General features: G+C 35.9%; 1 protein-coding gene across 1 annotated transcript; it reads right to left on the reverse strand.

The window, feature by feature from the left end:
• Positions 1-1808: 1808 nt before the first annotated feature.
• On the reverse strand, positions 1809-16792 carry LOC128181777 (uncharacterized). The gene is made up of 18 exons (XM_052850300.1): positions 16753-16792; positions 13237-13296; positions 11984-13153; positions 11478-11737; positions 11141-11227; positions 10670-11053; positions 10169-10321; positions 9772-9981; positions 9272-9480; positions 8515-8577; positions 8032-8308; positions 7760-7909; positions 7188-7371; positions 6672-6856; positions 5805-6062; positions 5637-5661; positions 3494-3590; positions 1809-3242 (listed from the first exon to the last, which is right to left on the reverse strand). Exons 1-18 carry the CDS (start codon positions 16757-16759, stop codon positions 3167-3169), a joined length of 3855 nt encoding a protein of 1284 aa, XP_052706260.1. The 5' UTR covers positions 16760-16792; the 3' UTR covers positions 1809-3166.
• Between the last annotated feature and the right edge of the window lie 769 nt (positions 16793-17561).

The raw sequence follows: 17561 nt of genomic DNA on the forward strand, positions 1-17561 counted from the left end.
TCTTAAAATAGTGACGTTTTAGCGATTTTCACAGGGTCGGCTTGTCCAGGGACCTCCTCCTAAACGGTAAAAGATATTGAGTTCAAACTTTCAGGGATTGTAGACAATAGATTGTAGATGTGCCATTTGGCATTCATATTTGTCATGCTCAAAAAGCGTTAAAGCTCGCCTGGTCCCGAAAATTGAGACTAAAAAAAGTCATCATTTTTCATGGTTTTCTTTGTTTATCTCTCTTCTGAAAAATATTTTGTTAAAACATGTATAGTAAAACTTTTATATTTACAAGACCTTTCATTTGATATCAAGAAAAAGGGGCTGGTTTCTCAAATTAGGGGACAAAAGGGCCCTAAAGTCTTTCATCTGTAGCCGTTTACTAAGAGATATTTTCTGAAATGTTATAGAAGCAAATATGTTTATCTCACAGTTATATATCCAAGCAATGTACTTATTTTATTATGTGTTACGTAATTAAGGGTTTATAGGGGCCAAAAGTCCAAAATTTTGATCACCCATATCTCAGAAAGGAAAAATATTTTGTTATGCAATACAGAAGAAAAGTTGTTCAAATTAATGTTCTTAACAATATGCAACCTTCAAAATTTTGTTAAACGGCCCCTAGAAGGAGATAAGGGATCGGCCCCTAAAACATTCTTTCTTATATATCCCCAGAATGGTAACAAATTTCTAAACACTTGTTGAATAAAATTTGTTTAGAATTAAATGACCTTTTATTTGATATCAAGAAAAAGGGGCTGGCCCCTCAAATAAGGGGACCAAAGGGCTCTAAAGTCTTTCATCTGTAGCCCTTTATTGAGAGATATTTTGTGAAAGGTTTTAGAAGCAAATATGTTTATCTCACAGTTATGTATCCAAGCAATGTAATGATTTTGTCATGTATTACGTAAATAAAGGTTTTTAGGGACCAAATGTCCAAAATTTTGATCACCCATATCTCGGAAAGGAAAAATATTTTGTTATGCAATACAGAAGAAAATTTGTTCAAAAAGATGTTCTTAACCCATATGCAATCTTCAAAATTTCGCCGAACGCCCCTATAAGGAGATATGGGATCGGCCCCGTAAACCTTCTTTCTCATATATCTCCAGAACGGTAACGAATTTTTAAGCACTTGTTGACAAAATGTTTTCAGAATTAAATGTCGTTTCATTTTATTCCAAGAAAAAGGGGCTGGCCCCTTAAATTAGGGGATCAGAGGGCTCTAAAATTTTTTATCTATAGCCCTTTAATGAGAGACATTTTGTGAAAGGTTATTAATGCTAGATTAGGTATAATACGCTTCTATATCCTAACAATATAATGATTTTCTCTTGCGTTACCCAAATAGGGGTTTTAGGGACCAGATGTAAACAAAATTAATCTTTTCAATCTTGATTGGAGGAAATGCAAGCATTAAAAAAAGCAATGTAAAACTCAGAACTTATACAAATAGATGCAATGAAGCATAAGTACTTCACTCCTTTTTCCATATCATGTTTTGTTGTCGAAAATCAAAGTCGATGATGTCATATTTTCTTCTAAAAATCGGACGGAAGACCTCCTCGTTGCTCGCAACGAGATCGTGTCTAGTTATTATTATATTTGTGTTTAGGCGTGTAAATGATGAATGATTCGGATTTCAGTCTATTTTAAGAGCAGTTGTTTTTTTTTTTATCTAAAATAAAATTATTCGTGGATTACTATAGTTTTCATACAGTGATATTAGGTTATACAGCGATTTTTTTATGTTAAGTATGTATTTTCATTATCACTAGTTATCATTATAAAAGCAAATTAAACAAAGAAAACAATTTTAAGCATGAAATTATTTAATAAAAACTTTGATTATAAAGAGATGAAATAATTGAAATTACAAAACAACTCAAAAATACATAAAAACACGTATATACTTTATAAATGTGGAGGTCTTAAAGAGGGTAAGTGGTAGATCCACGTCTCATAATCATCTTCTGATATTTACACTCAATTTATATTTCCCCTTATGTTTGCATTGGAAATCTGCGACGTTTAATTTCCTTTGAATTCATATAGCCAATCATGCGTCATGAGCACAAATATAAACGTTATCACGTGCTTTGAGTCTACAAGACAATTTTTTTTTGTTTATTTTATTAAATTCAAGTCATGCGTACTTTTATCATTTCATGACGTTACTTAACAAAAATGACGTATGTTCTACATTTTTTCATCAAAACAGTGTCATATTGTTCACTCTGTTTATAAAAAAGTATAATAGATAACGACAAAAGAAAAACGGGTAATTATGAAAAGCTAAGATTATACACAATATTTCACCACAATATGGTGATTTTTTATAATAGGGCAATTTTTGATGCTTCTTGGCTCTAGCTCTTTATTGTTGTAGGATTAAATAAAGCGTTCAAACTTACATGATAACCAATTTGATATGAACTAATGGAAGATAATCGTTAAATCATATCGATTCGACAATACCAAAAAAAAAAAATTCGACAAAGTTCCTGGCACTAAATCGTCTCTATAAATGACAGCCGAGTTTACTGACACCATAGATCGTTGAGATTACATGTGTTCTATTATATTTCAATCACCATTTACATATTACATATGCTTGAATTAATTTTAAGGTGTAGAAAGTTACTTTAAAATGGCAATTATTTCCTACATGTAGATCCACTAAGTATAATCCATGTACAATGTGATAACAATGTACATGCGCGGATCCAGAGAAGGTTAGGTGGTTCGGACCCCCCCCCTTTGCAAATTCAAATTTCTTTAAATTTACAAATAATTACAAAAAATATGCATCAGACTTAAAAAATCAACATTTGAAGAGAAAAATCACAGTTCCTTGGACGAATATATGTTGGCACAAAGACGTAGACATATATTCTAAGAATATGGTAATAATGACAAAAACTTATTAATATCACAGCAAAAAATGGGACGGATAGTGCGCATGCTCTGAGGTTCAGAGGAGGTACATGACACAAGAATTGCGATGATGAAGCCACAGAATTGCAGTGTTGTCGACATTCGGTTAAGTCTAATGTTCCGATGATCAATTAAAAAAAATATCACAAAATATTTTTTTATCACAATCTCTTTCAGATAACGAAATGCTTAAACCCATTACTCTCCTTGGTCCATTCCTTCCTTAGTTCCCTGATTAAGGTGAAGAGCTTGTTAAGGGGTCGGAGTCCTTGTTACGTACGTTTTCACTCGAACCGACCCGTCCTTTCACCCTAAAAACGACCAAGTTCCAACAAAATAAGTAAACTTATTGTTTAATGAATGATGGAAGCATTTCACCACATTAACTAATATTGTGGTACATGTATATATTAAAAAATAACTGGCGCAAGAAAATGTCGCTAAGAAAACATATATATAGGCATTCTTTTTATGCCCAGCAAAAGGACGAAAGCACATATATTATGTATTACTTGGGTAAAATAAACGATTTTATAAAAATGGTTAAACAATTAATTCTTACCTTTTGTACATCTTGATGTAGATGATTATTCCTACGATGACAGCCAGCGCGACCACGCCCCCTACCACGCCTCCAACAATGACACCGGTGTTGTCCGCTGTCAACACAGAAATAGAGACACATACACATTTACCCTAAACCATCCCACAGAAATACAGACACATGTATACATTAACCATCCCACAGAAATACAAACACAGATATACATTAACCATCCCACAGAAATAAAGACACGTTTATAAATTAACCATCCCACAGAAATACAGACACGTATATACATTAACCATCCCACAGAAATACAGACACGTATATACATTAACCATCCCACAGAAATACAGACACAGATATACATTAACCATCCCACAGAAATACAGACACAGATATACATTAACCATCCCACAGAAATAAAGACACGTATATACATTAACCGTCCCACAGAAATACAGACACAGGTATACGTTAACCATCCCACAGAAATACAGACACGTATATACATTAACCATCCCACAGAGATACAGACCTACATATCTTTACTATATCACAGAGAACCATATACTGATATATATACCAGAGGCGGATCCAGCAATTTGGAAAAGGGGGGGTTCCATTTGATGAAAATCAATTTGTGCAAAATTCATCATTTGTCAATAAACAAGGACTTTTTGAACGTTTTCCGTGCGTATACAACTGTATTTAATAAACATTTATCTCATCACTATCTATTTCACATCTATATCAACAGCAGAGTGCACTGCATTATTGAGTGTTTTGCCTTTTTGGTTTAGATAAGGAATATTTGCATTATATCTAGCCTTAAGAAACCCAACTTTCCAGCAATTGATAAATTCAGTGCGTCTATGCTTGATAGAAAAGAAACACTAAGAAACAAAACACAACTCAGACTAATTATGACAAACTATTAATAAATGGATATTTTGGTAATGTTTTTTATGACTTTGATGTTTTTAAATTCTGAACTATTTATCGATTTTGATTTCTATTGATTGCCTTCTTAAATAAAGGTCTAAATGACATGATATGACAAAAGAATGGGGATAATTTATCTGCTGAAAATATGGTACGTGTGTAATACAATGGTAAAAGCAATTGTCGTCCCAGGGAACTTGATGTGACCTCTGTAATGGGTGCGATACATCATCCGGACTGGTACAGACGCGAGCATTTTAAAAAAGAAAAGTTTGAAAAGTTGTGCATTTTCATAATGGTTTACATATAAACCCTTTACAAGGTATGTTTGTAACAGAATTTCCTATTCTTGGAAACAAAACAAAAAAGGCTTTCTTTTGTGTTTAAAAGTGGGTATGAAGGTAGCTAGCATTCCAGAAAAATAGCATAACCCGCATAAGCGGGTCATGTAGTTTTCTTTGTATTTTTCGTATGAAACGAAGTAAAACTCATCTATTATAATTATTTAGGTTAATTAACTAAACAATACATTTGAAAGCGGCTTTTTAAAGTAAAACGAATGCGTGTACTCGTATTTGAACCGTTAAGTCGTTTTACTCGATGGCTTGTCAGTTCAAAACTGTACGAACTATATTCGATTAAAAAAAAAAGAAATAGAGTAGAAGATACATTGTAAATGTTATTATAAATCTATGATACTGCTTAATTTTATGTATTTTTTCTTTAATTTTCCACATGTTTACTCAGTGTAGTAAACACCGGATGCTAAAGGGGAGTACAATGTACTTTATTTCGATAAAAAATCGATAGGGTTTTTTTTTATATAAGAAAAAAATTATGGGACGTAATACGAAATTATTTAAATAAGCAATTTTAAAAGCATTTATTTGAGATAATTACAGTATTTCTATTATAAATGGGAAAAATTGTCTTTAAATAGGCATTAAACGTTTTCAAAAAAATTCATATGTCCCAGAGAAAGGGGGGGTTCCGACCCCCGGAACCCCCCCTCTGGATCCGCCAATGTATACCATTACTATCATAATTAAGTCAAAGCTCAATTATGTTTTAATTGCTTTACACGATACACTTTTCTCCATCTTTCTTCAAATGATGAACAGAACAATATTTTACCCCTCCTATATCATCTACAATATACCACAAAAATATTGAAGTGCGTTGTCTTATTTTCTGATGATTCACCATTCCAACTTACCCGGCTCAGATTCTGCCGCTGTTACCTGAGAAAAAAATGAATATGTTTATATACATTGTACTTAGGTCTGAGAGAGAGAGAGAGAGAGAGAGAGAGAGAGAGAGAGTTTTAAAGACTTCGGTCATAGTCTGATACAATGAAGTCTTTGACAGTTCCAATGAGGGGTACCTTGCTGACACACACTAAAGTGGTCGTGTCACATGATGTCTTGGTGCTGTCAAACAGTAGAATGACGGCAGAATCTCCGTACGTTTGGTTGTCGTAACTCAACTGGATCTCCCACCCATGAACCTCACCACTGGCAGAGCGTTTGCGCCTGCGCGAAGATGGCGGACTCGGGATGGTGACTGTGATGAGGTTGACATGTCTGTATTGGACATCAGCCAGAACTGAATAAGTACTGTTCTCCTTGCCGCTAGGTGTTCCCTAAATAACAGACAATATATCTATTGATATTAAGGAATTAAAAAAAAAATTAAGTACTAATACGGTGTATGGTACGGGAACAGAAAAGGAACTTAAAAGTTTTAGAAAGCTTTCTTTAATTAATAATGCCTTATGACGATGGCTTGGCAAAATAACATCTGCATTTTTTCAGTAGCTCCAGAGAAAATTATGAAAACTTGAGAAATTTGATTAGAAACTCTCACTTGTACCTGTAGGCCTGGTTAGCTAAATCATGCGGGCAAAATAAAGTCATCAGTTTCATGAAAAAGTAAAAAATTAACACGGGGAAAATCGAGTTTCCATTACTTTTACGTAAGACTTAAAAGGCTTGAGAAAAATTGATTGTACCTTGTTTAATGACGTTAATTATTGTGATGCCGTGATGGTATGTGGGATACTTATCTAATGACAAAGCATGTATATATCGATAGAGCAGTGCAGGTTACAAAAATAACCACGTAAAGCATTTTAAAGATACAATGTATGTAAAATATGACACTTGAATTGCCATGAGAATGGCGTAACAATGCCGGTACTAGCCCACTAGTCATGCAATTAAATTTCTGTATCCAGACCCTAGTTCCTCACCTTGAAATAGCTACACTTGGCGTAGATAGTCTCGCTGTGAAAGACCCCATACAAGTTGGTTTTTTGACATGCTCGAGCACTAGTGTCACAGGCTCCAGTCTGTGGGATCGTGAAATTGGTCGGTGGTTGGGACAGCTCTTTGGAACAATCCTCACCCATATAGTTAGTGTTACAGGAACAGGTCTCTGTACAGTGGGAAATAATACTCGTTATAGCAGAGAGAGAGAGAGAGAGAGAGAGAGAGAGAGAGAGAGAGAATATTTTATAAAGAAAAAATACGTTCATATCATAATATCTGATGTATTATTTTCTGTCATAAAAGTCTCCGACTTAAGAATATATTGGCCATGACCATAACAACTGTTAGGATAGACCAACTACTAGTACTCACCAGTTCCAACATAATGCCATATTTGTAGATAGTAGACTGGTTGTGTTATTTCCCCTCATATAAACATGTGTATGATTTTAAAACAATTGATTAGTAAAAAATATGTCTCCGATTTCAAGAATTACCATTTGCGCAGACGCCATTACCAGAACAGTTGTTGGGACAAACCAGAGATTTTAACAAATCCAGAATGTTTTCTCCGCCGTTAGAGGTAGTGTTACTGAAGGACGAATCACGTGATGCTGTGGTCACGCATTCCTTTTTCAAGGTATCCAAGGTGGCCGTCACAAAGTCCGCGTTTCCGATCATCTACAATGATAAATTTACTACCTCAAAGAGCAATGGAAAATGGAAAAAGAAAATTTATATTAAATTTGTTCCTCCTGAAATAAAAGTAGTAAGTCTTACGTTTGTTTGGTAATGAACGAGAAGCTACGTTTACCTTTACACTATATAACAAAATGGTCATTTTGACATTTTTATGAATACTTCTGCAAAAAATGCGACATCTCTCACCTCTCGAACTGTAGCCACTGTGTCATATATATTATAACGAGAAACTTCTATTTTACCAATATTGCAATTAAAAAAGAATGGTAAAGTTTCAATTCATAAAATGTTTATTTAAACAACATATGAATAGGGGAGAAATCTTAGTTTAAGTATCAGAAAAATAGAATGATTTTGATGTACATGCCTTGATATCTTCTACACAGCTGGCTATGTACTCGCTGACGCTGGTGTTCACTTTCTCGATGCAAGTGGACACAGCGATGTCTTGAGTAAAAGACTCGTTGCAAAATCTGGTAGCATTTTCTTCACTCCATGGGGCCACCCAGTCGGTAACCTGTTATAAATGTAAGTGGAGAAACTTGAGTTGCACAGGGCATGTATATTTAAACACATTATCAACATGAGACTCACATGCTGTGCGCGTTCAGTTTAATTTGCGATTCACAAAAATCTTACATTTAGTTCGATACTCTCATCAAATGCAGGATCAACACTGAATTCTATTTCATCGATGACGTCATCGGATTCAGCTGTGCTTCTCCGTCGTCTGCTACTTGACGAGCAGACGTTTACGGTCTGCCCGCTCTTCTCGGAGCACGGCTCTGTGGGGGCGTCAAGGTTGCACTTTGCATAATTTGGATCAAAAGGAACGTTGTACCACTGGTCGTAGTACTGGAAGTAGGAGGAGCACGTGCAGTACCTCTGAAGGCTCTGCGGGGAGCTTCCGCCAGACCTGTGTGTATATATATATATATATATATATATATATATATATATATATATATATATATATATATATATATATATATATATATATATATATATATATATATATATATATATATATATTCAGAGGAAAACCTCAATCAAATTATTTTTAAAATACAAATGTAGTTAAATACAAGAGCCTTATCTTATGAGTTCAAAATGTTCACTTACGAGGACCCATAGATGACGTCAGGTTTTTTCTTGAAAAGGCTGTCTGATGAACCTATGGTGACCCTGCAAAAATTGTCAAATTTTAGACTTTGTCGAAAAACCAATCAAGCAAGATTAACTAGCGTTACTATAGCATTGAATGATTTATTTTTGACGTCGTCGTGTCAATAACTGCCGTCAGGTGAGCAGACAAATTGAATAACGCGCGTTAGCGCGTTATGATAATCTGTCTGCTCACCTGACGGAAGTTATTGACACGACGACATCAAAAATAAATCATTCAATGCTTATATTTACATTCCCTTACTGAAGAAATCAATTGTTTACTTAAATAAATCGATATAAAGTGCAGATCACGGAGGGAGTGAATAAGTAACAGCAAGAACAGCTGTTTTGTAAAACCGGTTTAAACTGGTTTTCACATAGACTGTTGAGATGAGATCGACGAGCATGAAAATATAATTCATGATAAATAACTCTTGAAATGTTGCTTTTAATAATATAGTCAACTTTTTTGTTGAATAATTATAAAACATGGTGTTTTGACAACATTCATGAAATACATTTTTTAACTGATAACATAGAAATCTCTGTTTGAGAATTACTTATGTAAATTACTCGTTAATTCATACGCAGTGAATAGGTGTTGCATTTAGAGGCATTTAAACATCACGGAATTTAATGGGAAAACACAGTAGAATGTAAATATATGTACTTGTATAACAACTGACTACACATAGTGCTTCAACCCACTCACCGCCAGGACAGGGCAAAACGCTTCTCATCGCTGATGGGAGTATTCTCGTTCTTAGGTATGAAGTCGTTGCTTCGGTCGTAGTCATAGTAACCACATATGCCCTCTGTGTTTTGAAGGTCAGTAGATGAAGCGACGATCTGTATGTAGTCAATCCAGTGGGACCACGAATTGAAGGAGAACGACACCTCTGTCCCGCTCGGTAACGTAACCTTAAAAGTAGTTACACACATATATTACTATAAATATTACAAAATATCAAGATGGCGTCACCTGGATATTTAAGTTACAGATATATATACCATGATTATGTGAGAAAGAATATATGGCACGTTAACGGCAATGTTAGATGGTGTAAATACCCAATGTAGGTGTTATCATTAAGTGCCCTTAAATGTGATTTTAATCAATTTGTAACAAACAGTCCAAAAGTTGGGGTATTACAATATTTTTTAGTTAGGGAGTGTGTTTCGTCTAATAGAGTCTCGTCTCTGTGCACCTACCCTGTAATTAGTGCCCATTTTTTGTACAGTGATTTCGTCCTCCTGACTACATCCGTCATAACGTTCATAAGGATAACTGAGGAGGGAGACCCTCTGGAGGGACACCTCTATGCAGGTTCGAACCACATACAGATTTTTCCCTGACCTTATGGCCACCCCACAGTTACAGGCCGCGCGCCAGGGGTAACAGGTGGAATACAGAGCGTGCACCTACAAAACAGTGATGAACAATAGTATGTATTTACGTAAGGTAAAAAAAATCTAGTCTTCCATGCACAAAATCGGGAGAAACAACAAACATATTTAAACAACAAATTTAAAATAATCGACTCCAGACCATTTTCTGGGGTCTTAACTATATTTTTTTTAAAAATATATGTATATAATAAAATTATACCGCTAAGGGTTTAGTTTTGTGCTGGTACATGACGAATTCCCCCACTCGCTGATTCTCCCAGTACCGCCGGTCAAAGGTCACCATGTGGGGATCGTTGAAGCCTCCACAGATTCCCCCAGTGGAGCTGTAGGGAGTATTGTCCCAAACGGATACCTGGAGGGAGCAATTGCAAAAAGTAACATCACATATCGATTTCAATATATGCTAGCGTCCTTAAAGCTGTTCTAATGTTATTAAGTTATCATGTGTAAATGCCTGATTTTCTTAAATAATATTTCATCGCATTTCATTATGCATTTTCAAGCCATATTTACTTAATAATTTTTTTACTTAACTGTACATTTGTCATAGAAAGCACCATCTGGATGCTTTTTTTGTTAAGGAAGGGTCAAAAGTACTAGTTAACAAAGCTTCGTGAAAGAGCTGACTTTGTTTTTGTTTTTCTTTAGCTATATATGTTTCTCAAACATTAGAAAGATTCGTCAAGGATCGTGTTCTCACCGACACGGTATCAGTAACTTTCACATTGTTCCACGCGTTCGATGTGTCTGTGGGGTTGGTAGTAGATTTGAATTTAATCCTGGAGTAGCGTCCCCACCAATTCTTCATGCTGTCGACATACCCGGTAACATTCAGGTAAACTGGCTGGTCCCAGTACTTGTAGGGAATTGTCACGTGACATCCGTTGTCAGGGAAAGCCACGCCCAGGTACTTTACGCCATTCCAACACCAGCTCCATTCACTGGTGATTATATGCAAATCAGCTTTACACTGAGCCTCCTTTTGAGCGTCTGTGAGTGAAGCAGAACAACCAACCGGAAGAGAGCTCGTCAAAGTTATTGCCGTAGATTCTCCCTCATCGATCGATAGAAAGGTATTGCTAACCTAAAATACAACAACGAAATTATAGTCATTCATTCTTTGAAAACATTGCACCAAGATTAAGAAGATATATCATGGTTAAGATTTTACCGTTACTCCTGCGAGGAAGGGCGGACTTGTAGATGCGGGGCTTGGGCCACTATCAACGAGATACTGGGCGCTTACACTGCATTTCACCTGTATTACAAAAATAAAGACTGAATAAATCTTCTAAATTAAACACTCCGTTTCAAATTATTCGTATCAAAAAATTGAGACTAAATCATTGATACAATTTTAACCATTTTAACCGTTTATCAAGTAATTAACCATCACCTTGAGTCCTGTATATTTATTCCTCTGATATAAACCCTTTATAAGGAAACAACTGGTTACCTGAATGATTAACGGGGTGTATTATTTGATAAATGTTATAACAATGACCTACATTCATGTTCAGACTGTAGTTGCTGGACCAGTGCTGTGGTCGTAGCGCCGCTGTGGTGTTAATACTAGGGTGGAGGACTGCGCCGTAGGACGTCGTGGTCAGCGGACTGTCGTTGATGAACCACTTAATCAGAAAGTACAGGTTACTTCCGGGCTCAGGGAACACGCAGACCATGTGCGGCTCGTGGCGGGAACCGTCATCAGACATACCCAAAACAGCCACCACTTCCGGGGAAACTGACACGTTACTGGGGATTCCCACTTTAAACAAACAAGAAGAAAGTAATAATAAACAAATATGTGGAAATTTGATTGTGAAATATTTGTTTATTTAGGAGGCTGGTTGTTTAACAAATTACTCATTATTTTTGGCTATAAACTATTTTGACTTTAAAATTTTAATGATATTTTTATATATCTTAGTGCACCTAAAGAAGTTTATATAGTCTTAAAAAGACCAAAACTATTAACACATAATGATATTGAAATTGAATTGAAATCTCATACCGGAAGATGTTGTTTCAGGTGATTGTGATGACGTCATAGATGCCGAGCTGGTTGTATCATTAAACATCGGATCCGTTGTTGTTGAATCAGGTACCGTGGATGTTGTGCTATCAGAAGTTGATGTAAGTCCAGAACTAGCTGCAGTTGAATTTGTGACGGTCACAGTTTCCGCTGTAGTACTGGTGTCCGATGAAGTTGTGATGACCGTTGATACTGGACTTGTTGTCGATTGGTAGGAACTTGTTGTTGTTGGACTAGTTGTCGATTGATAGGAACTGGAAAAAGACGTCCCCGGATCGGTGCTGGTTGTTGATATTGTTGTCTGGTTGTCGCCAGCCGTACTGGTTTCGTTCATTGTTGTTGCTGACGTCCCCGTTGACACTGATGTAGGTGTTTGTGTATTGGTTGTTGTAGACAAAACATCCGTGGAAGCAGAACTCGACATCGTACCCTGTGATGTTATCCCCGCATTACTCGTTGTTGTCGTTAACATAGCTGTTGTTGCATCTGAAGTACTACTCATGGCTGATGTTGTTGTATCTGTTTGACCCGCTGTTGTCGTAGTATATTCTTGTGTTGTTTCTGTTTGACCCGTTGTTATCCTGGCAACTCTTGTTGTTGTGGTTTCTGTTTGATCTGCTGTTGACATGGTATGTACTGGTGTTGTGGTTTCTGATAGACCTGCTGTTGTCGAAGTATATACTATTGTTGTTTGATCTGTTGTTGTCATGTTGTTTTCCTTTGTTGTTTCTGTTCCATTCCCTGTAGTCATGGTATATCCTGTTGTTGTTGTTGTTTCTGTTTGATCCGTTGTTGTCATATTATTTCCTGATGTTGTTGTTTCTGTTTGATCTGTTGTTGTCATGTTATTTCCTGATGTTGTTGTTTCTGTTTGACCCGTTGTTGTCATGACATTTCCTGTTGTTGAGGTTTCTGTTTGACCTATTGTTGACATGACAATTCCTGTTGTTGTTGTTGTTTCTGATTGATCTGCTGTTGTCGTAGTATATCCTGTTGTTGTCGGTGTTTCTGTTTGATCCGATGTTGTCATGTTATTTCCTGATGTTGTTGTTTCTGTTTGATCCGTTGTTGTCATGTTATTTCCTGTTGTTGCTTCAGATGTTGTTGTTTCTTGAGTTGTTTCTGTTGTTGTCGAAGACTTTGTCGGTTCTGTTAAAACAATGTTCAGAAAAACTTGACTGTTTCATGAGAAACAACTTAGTTTGAATAATTTTTGAAAATTCAATAGTTACCGAAAAAGCTGAAGAGAACCAGGGACACGACAACTAACGTTTGCAGCTTCATCTTCTGATCTGTAAGAAAAAAAATCTTAATTAAACCTAAAATGTGCATGACTACACCAACGATTTTTAATCCGTACATGTATTTTATCATGCATTCTTTTCACCATAAAAACTTCCCTGGTATTTGTTGCGTTAAACCGCGAACAATGCAATTAGAAGATAACTAAACCAATATGTTAATTATTCATTGTCTAATGACTTTAAACATTCACTTGAAATCTAACATAAGCATGTAATTATAGGTTATATAACGTACCTTTGGGGATATTCAGGATAAATGAACAAGATAAACGGGGCATCCTATAGTTTTGTTGATTTGTTGATAACTTTAAAAAACGTTAGTGCGTATACACCAGATTTATAACAACTGGTCTAATTAGATAGCGGTTAATAGCTAATTAAAAAGTCGGATAAAGTCGAACTATTTTTTAAAATACATGTACTATATTATAATTTAAATCTCGTTGTATTTGAAATTGGTAATAAAAATGCACATATTCTAATGTATCACTTAGAGATTCCCATCAAATATTTAAATACCTCGACCAAACGGGCACCTGTTCTCATTTTCCGTCTTATCTCTTTTTTACGTCTTAATTAGGTTAAGATTATATGTCTTAAGTGTAATTAAGACTGATGAATATTTCATTAAAGATTTCAAATTTTGGAATCCCGGAATATAATACACCTGTCCTTTGTTTTGGACTGTGAACGAACCTTTAATAGAAACATGTTGCAACGCTAGGTATTTCGGATAAATTTTGACAAACGTTATCTTAAACCCCTGTCACACCGGAGCTGCGTCTTCACGGCGATCCCGCTGCGTCCTTAAATAATGTCAAACGCCAAGGTAAACGCAGTAGAGTCTTCTACAGCGCTGTAACAATGCAACGGCATCTTCGTCCGTTGCGGTGGGATCGCCATGAACATTTTAGAACGCCATGCGACGGCGCGCACATGCACATGCACGAACATGCACAAAGTACGCGCTGTGGCTCTGCATTCTGATAAACACGCCGTAGAAGCGTAGTGAGGTCGCCGTGACAGCGCCGTAAGATCTCCAACAGCGCCACGAGAGCTCCGTCGGCGCGCTCAAGGAACGCAGCTAAGCACAGTGTAGACGCAGTGATACGTCAATAGCGCTTGTACGGAGACCTCACGGAGTCCATTGGGATCTCACTGCGTCTCTATCGCGCTCTCACTGCGCACCAACAGAGTTTGAACAAGTTGTTTTTCATTTGACTGCGTTTACACAGCGACCCCAAAGATCTGTTGCTGCGTTCATCGCGCTCTCGTAACGTTTCTTCAGCGTTTATACCGCGTTCCCATGGCGTTTCTAGTGCGTTGTCATCAAGACCACGAAAACTCGAACAGTCGCTGTTGTACAATAGCAAGCGAAGTCATAATTATCAAACTGGATGAAGATGAACTTGTAAAAAGTAGCATTTGCTAATATTCCAAGACCTATTAATGAACGAAGCTGTAATTCATGCCATTTGGTTCTGATGTTTCACATCTTTTCTATATTTTCTAACAACTAATAACGGATCTTTTTTGTAAACCTGACTACTCAGAGTTTTGTCCTAGTCCTTCACAAAATTGGTTAGAAGTAATTATGTTTCAATTACAATGTACCTTTTCATAACACCAAAACAATTTTTTAATCATTTATTTACTAATTAAAAATTTTTGTTTGTTTCCCATACAATTGTCCACATTAATATTAACCTACCAAGAAGTAAAGAACGTCTCGTGAACGCAGTCAGCGCGCAGAGCACGCCGTGGACGCGCGGTAAAAAACTCCTAGCACGTCATGAGCGCTCGGCGGACACTCAGCGAGAGCGCAGTTAATCGCCAAGTACAACTCCGTGGAAACGCAGTTACACGCCGTGGGAGCTCCATAAGAACGCCTCGGTCGCCGTCAGGACGCCGTGACATCTCCACTTGTAAAATTTTTAAATAAAACTGTACATTTTTTCTGAATTTTCCTTGCGATCCTACGGCGATTCCATGAATTTTAAAACGCCGTGAACACGCCGTAGGGACGCAGCTTGGTGTGACAGGGCCTTTATATAGCATTAGTGTACTTTTCTATATCGGTAGTACTTTACATTTTGCATTATTTTGAGCAATTACACAAAAGAGAAAAATTATGGACATCTTATTTTACTATCATCAATATTTTTTTTTTTACACCTACAGATGAGCACAAATGTTAAGTGTAATTCTACGTAATACACAAACATGACATAAACTTGTATACAGCACGAACAATCTTGAAATGAAATCAAATACAAAAATTGAGATGCAAAATAAAACATTAGTTAATTAAACAGGCTTTTTATAGTTTTTAAAAAATGAAGATAATCCATATTGAAAAATTTCAAAGTTTTCTAACAATAAATGAATAATTCAGTTCATTGATTCACAAATTTGCACCCCGCTCGATAACGTACAATGTATAATGTATTTTGTGAATAACATTAAGCAGCTTTTGTAATTCATGTTATGAATTATGAACAATTTGAGCCTAAAATAATAGAAATGTGTTTTGAGGATGAGAATCAATGAAAACGATCTGCATAAAATATTCTCCAAATGACAAATGGGCGATGCTGGACAAAGTATCTTAATAATTAATTTTTTATATTTATATTTTCCAGTGTCTGTGCCTGTAATAACACAACATATCGATTTTGTACTTTATAACCCATAACATCAAATGACGTGTTATTAAAGCGCCAGCAGGGTTTGCTTATTTATATTTGAATATTTAATCGTACAATTGCTTAAAATTATATAAATATAAGTAATAAGAAATCATTCTTTGAATATTATGAGGTGATAATTTCTATCGGGGCGTGATCATATCTATCATAAAGCCCTTCGGACTTTATTGGATTTGATCACGCCCCGACAAAAATGTTCACCTGATAATACTCAAAGAATGATTCCTTATTACGTTTATAAATACATTCCGTATCTATATACATAAGTAGCCATTGCAAGGTCAACCGTTTTGAGTTGATTGAAAATAAAACCTTTTAAGTTGAAACATAAACTGTATACTATTGAAAATTTGAAATTATTTGATTAAGTAAGCCTAACAATCTATGTTAAATCATATTCGTTATGAACTATAAAACTTTATTGTATAATCCTCCCGATATTAGACCTGAAACCCTTTGTTGAAGAAGTGCGTCCTTATATGAATATTTGAAAGTGCGTGCGTTTAACCATAATGTGAACAATAAGTTAAATTACAGACGCCAACTGACGGCTTCCCTTGGCCAGTGCTTAAGGACAATTTTGCAAAATCTCTTGAATTAACTGAAGTAAGTTTTATATTTCAAATAAGCAACAATAAACGCGCTTCTGTTCATCATGAACAATAAGATGCAATTTTAGATAATTTCACAGGGTAAATAAATTATAGAAGCGGAGCTGAAACTATTGGCCACATACCTTCCATCTGCCCGGCAGGTCCTTTAATGTCACGGCGCCCCTTTAACAAAACCAGGAAGTTTATTTATCAATATTGCCATAGCTACCACCAAACGCCAAAACTGGAGTCAAACGTAATTAAATAATAAATATTTCACCAGATAATGTACCATGCGATTAAATATCGCTTCTTTTGTTACCAAGAAGAATTTCGGAGTGGCACAAAGACAACAGCAAACTATCCAGTTCGCCACAGGATCGGACTGACATTGTGGTGACCGTCACGCAGCAGTTCTCATCATCTCGACTGTCTCAACAGCACAGACTGGCCGCACCAACATTAATCAGGACTAAAGTATATGGAACCTTATTACAAAGATCTGAATTATGGTTCTGTCTGAACACAGGATCCCTTCATATCATTTTTACAAAAGTACCCCGAACAAGCTATTATTGTAAAATATATACATTTTTCAGTGTTTTTGTCTGAAAAAACACAACTCAATGTTCTGATGCATCATTCTTTGAGTATTATGAAATGATCAAATACGGTCGGGCGCGATCAAATCTACCATAAAGACCTTCAGGCCTCGTTGGATTTGATCACTCTAGACCGTATATCATCACCTCATAATACACAAAGAATGATTTCTTATTCCTTAAATACATTAAATTTCATTATAGGCTTAGAAATGTAAGTTTTCTATTATTTCATTATCAACTCACGTATTATATAATAAACGACTTACAAGAAATCGAATCCATTGTATCTTGCAAATTTGCTTTACATTGTATATTGTTTAATTTAAACTATGCTCAGTAAATCTGTG

The sequence above is a fragment of the Crassostrea angulata genome, chromosome 1 (genome assembly GCF_025612915.1).
Source record: "Crassostrea angulata isolate pt1a10 chromosome 1, ASM2561291v2, whole genome shotgun sequence".
Taxonomy (NCBI): Eukaryota; Metazoa; Mollusca; class Bivalvia; order Ostreida; family Ostreidae; genus Magallana; species Magallana angulata.

Excerpts from the sequence above, each read along its gene's own strand:
- LOC128181777 (XM_052850300.1), bottom strand. Across the intron at positions 6,857-7,187 it reads TAATGGCGTCTGCGCAAATG|AGACCTGTTCCTGTAACACT; the intron begins GTAATTCTTGAA and ends CCCACTGTACAG. Across the intron at positions 3,243-3,493 it reads TACATCAAGATGTACAAAAG|GGTGAAAGGACGGGTCGGTT; the intron begins GTAAGAATTAAT and ends GGTCGTTTTTAG.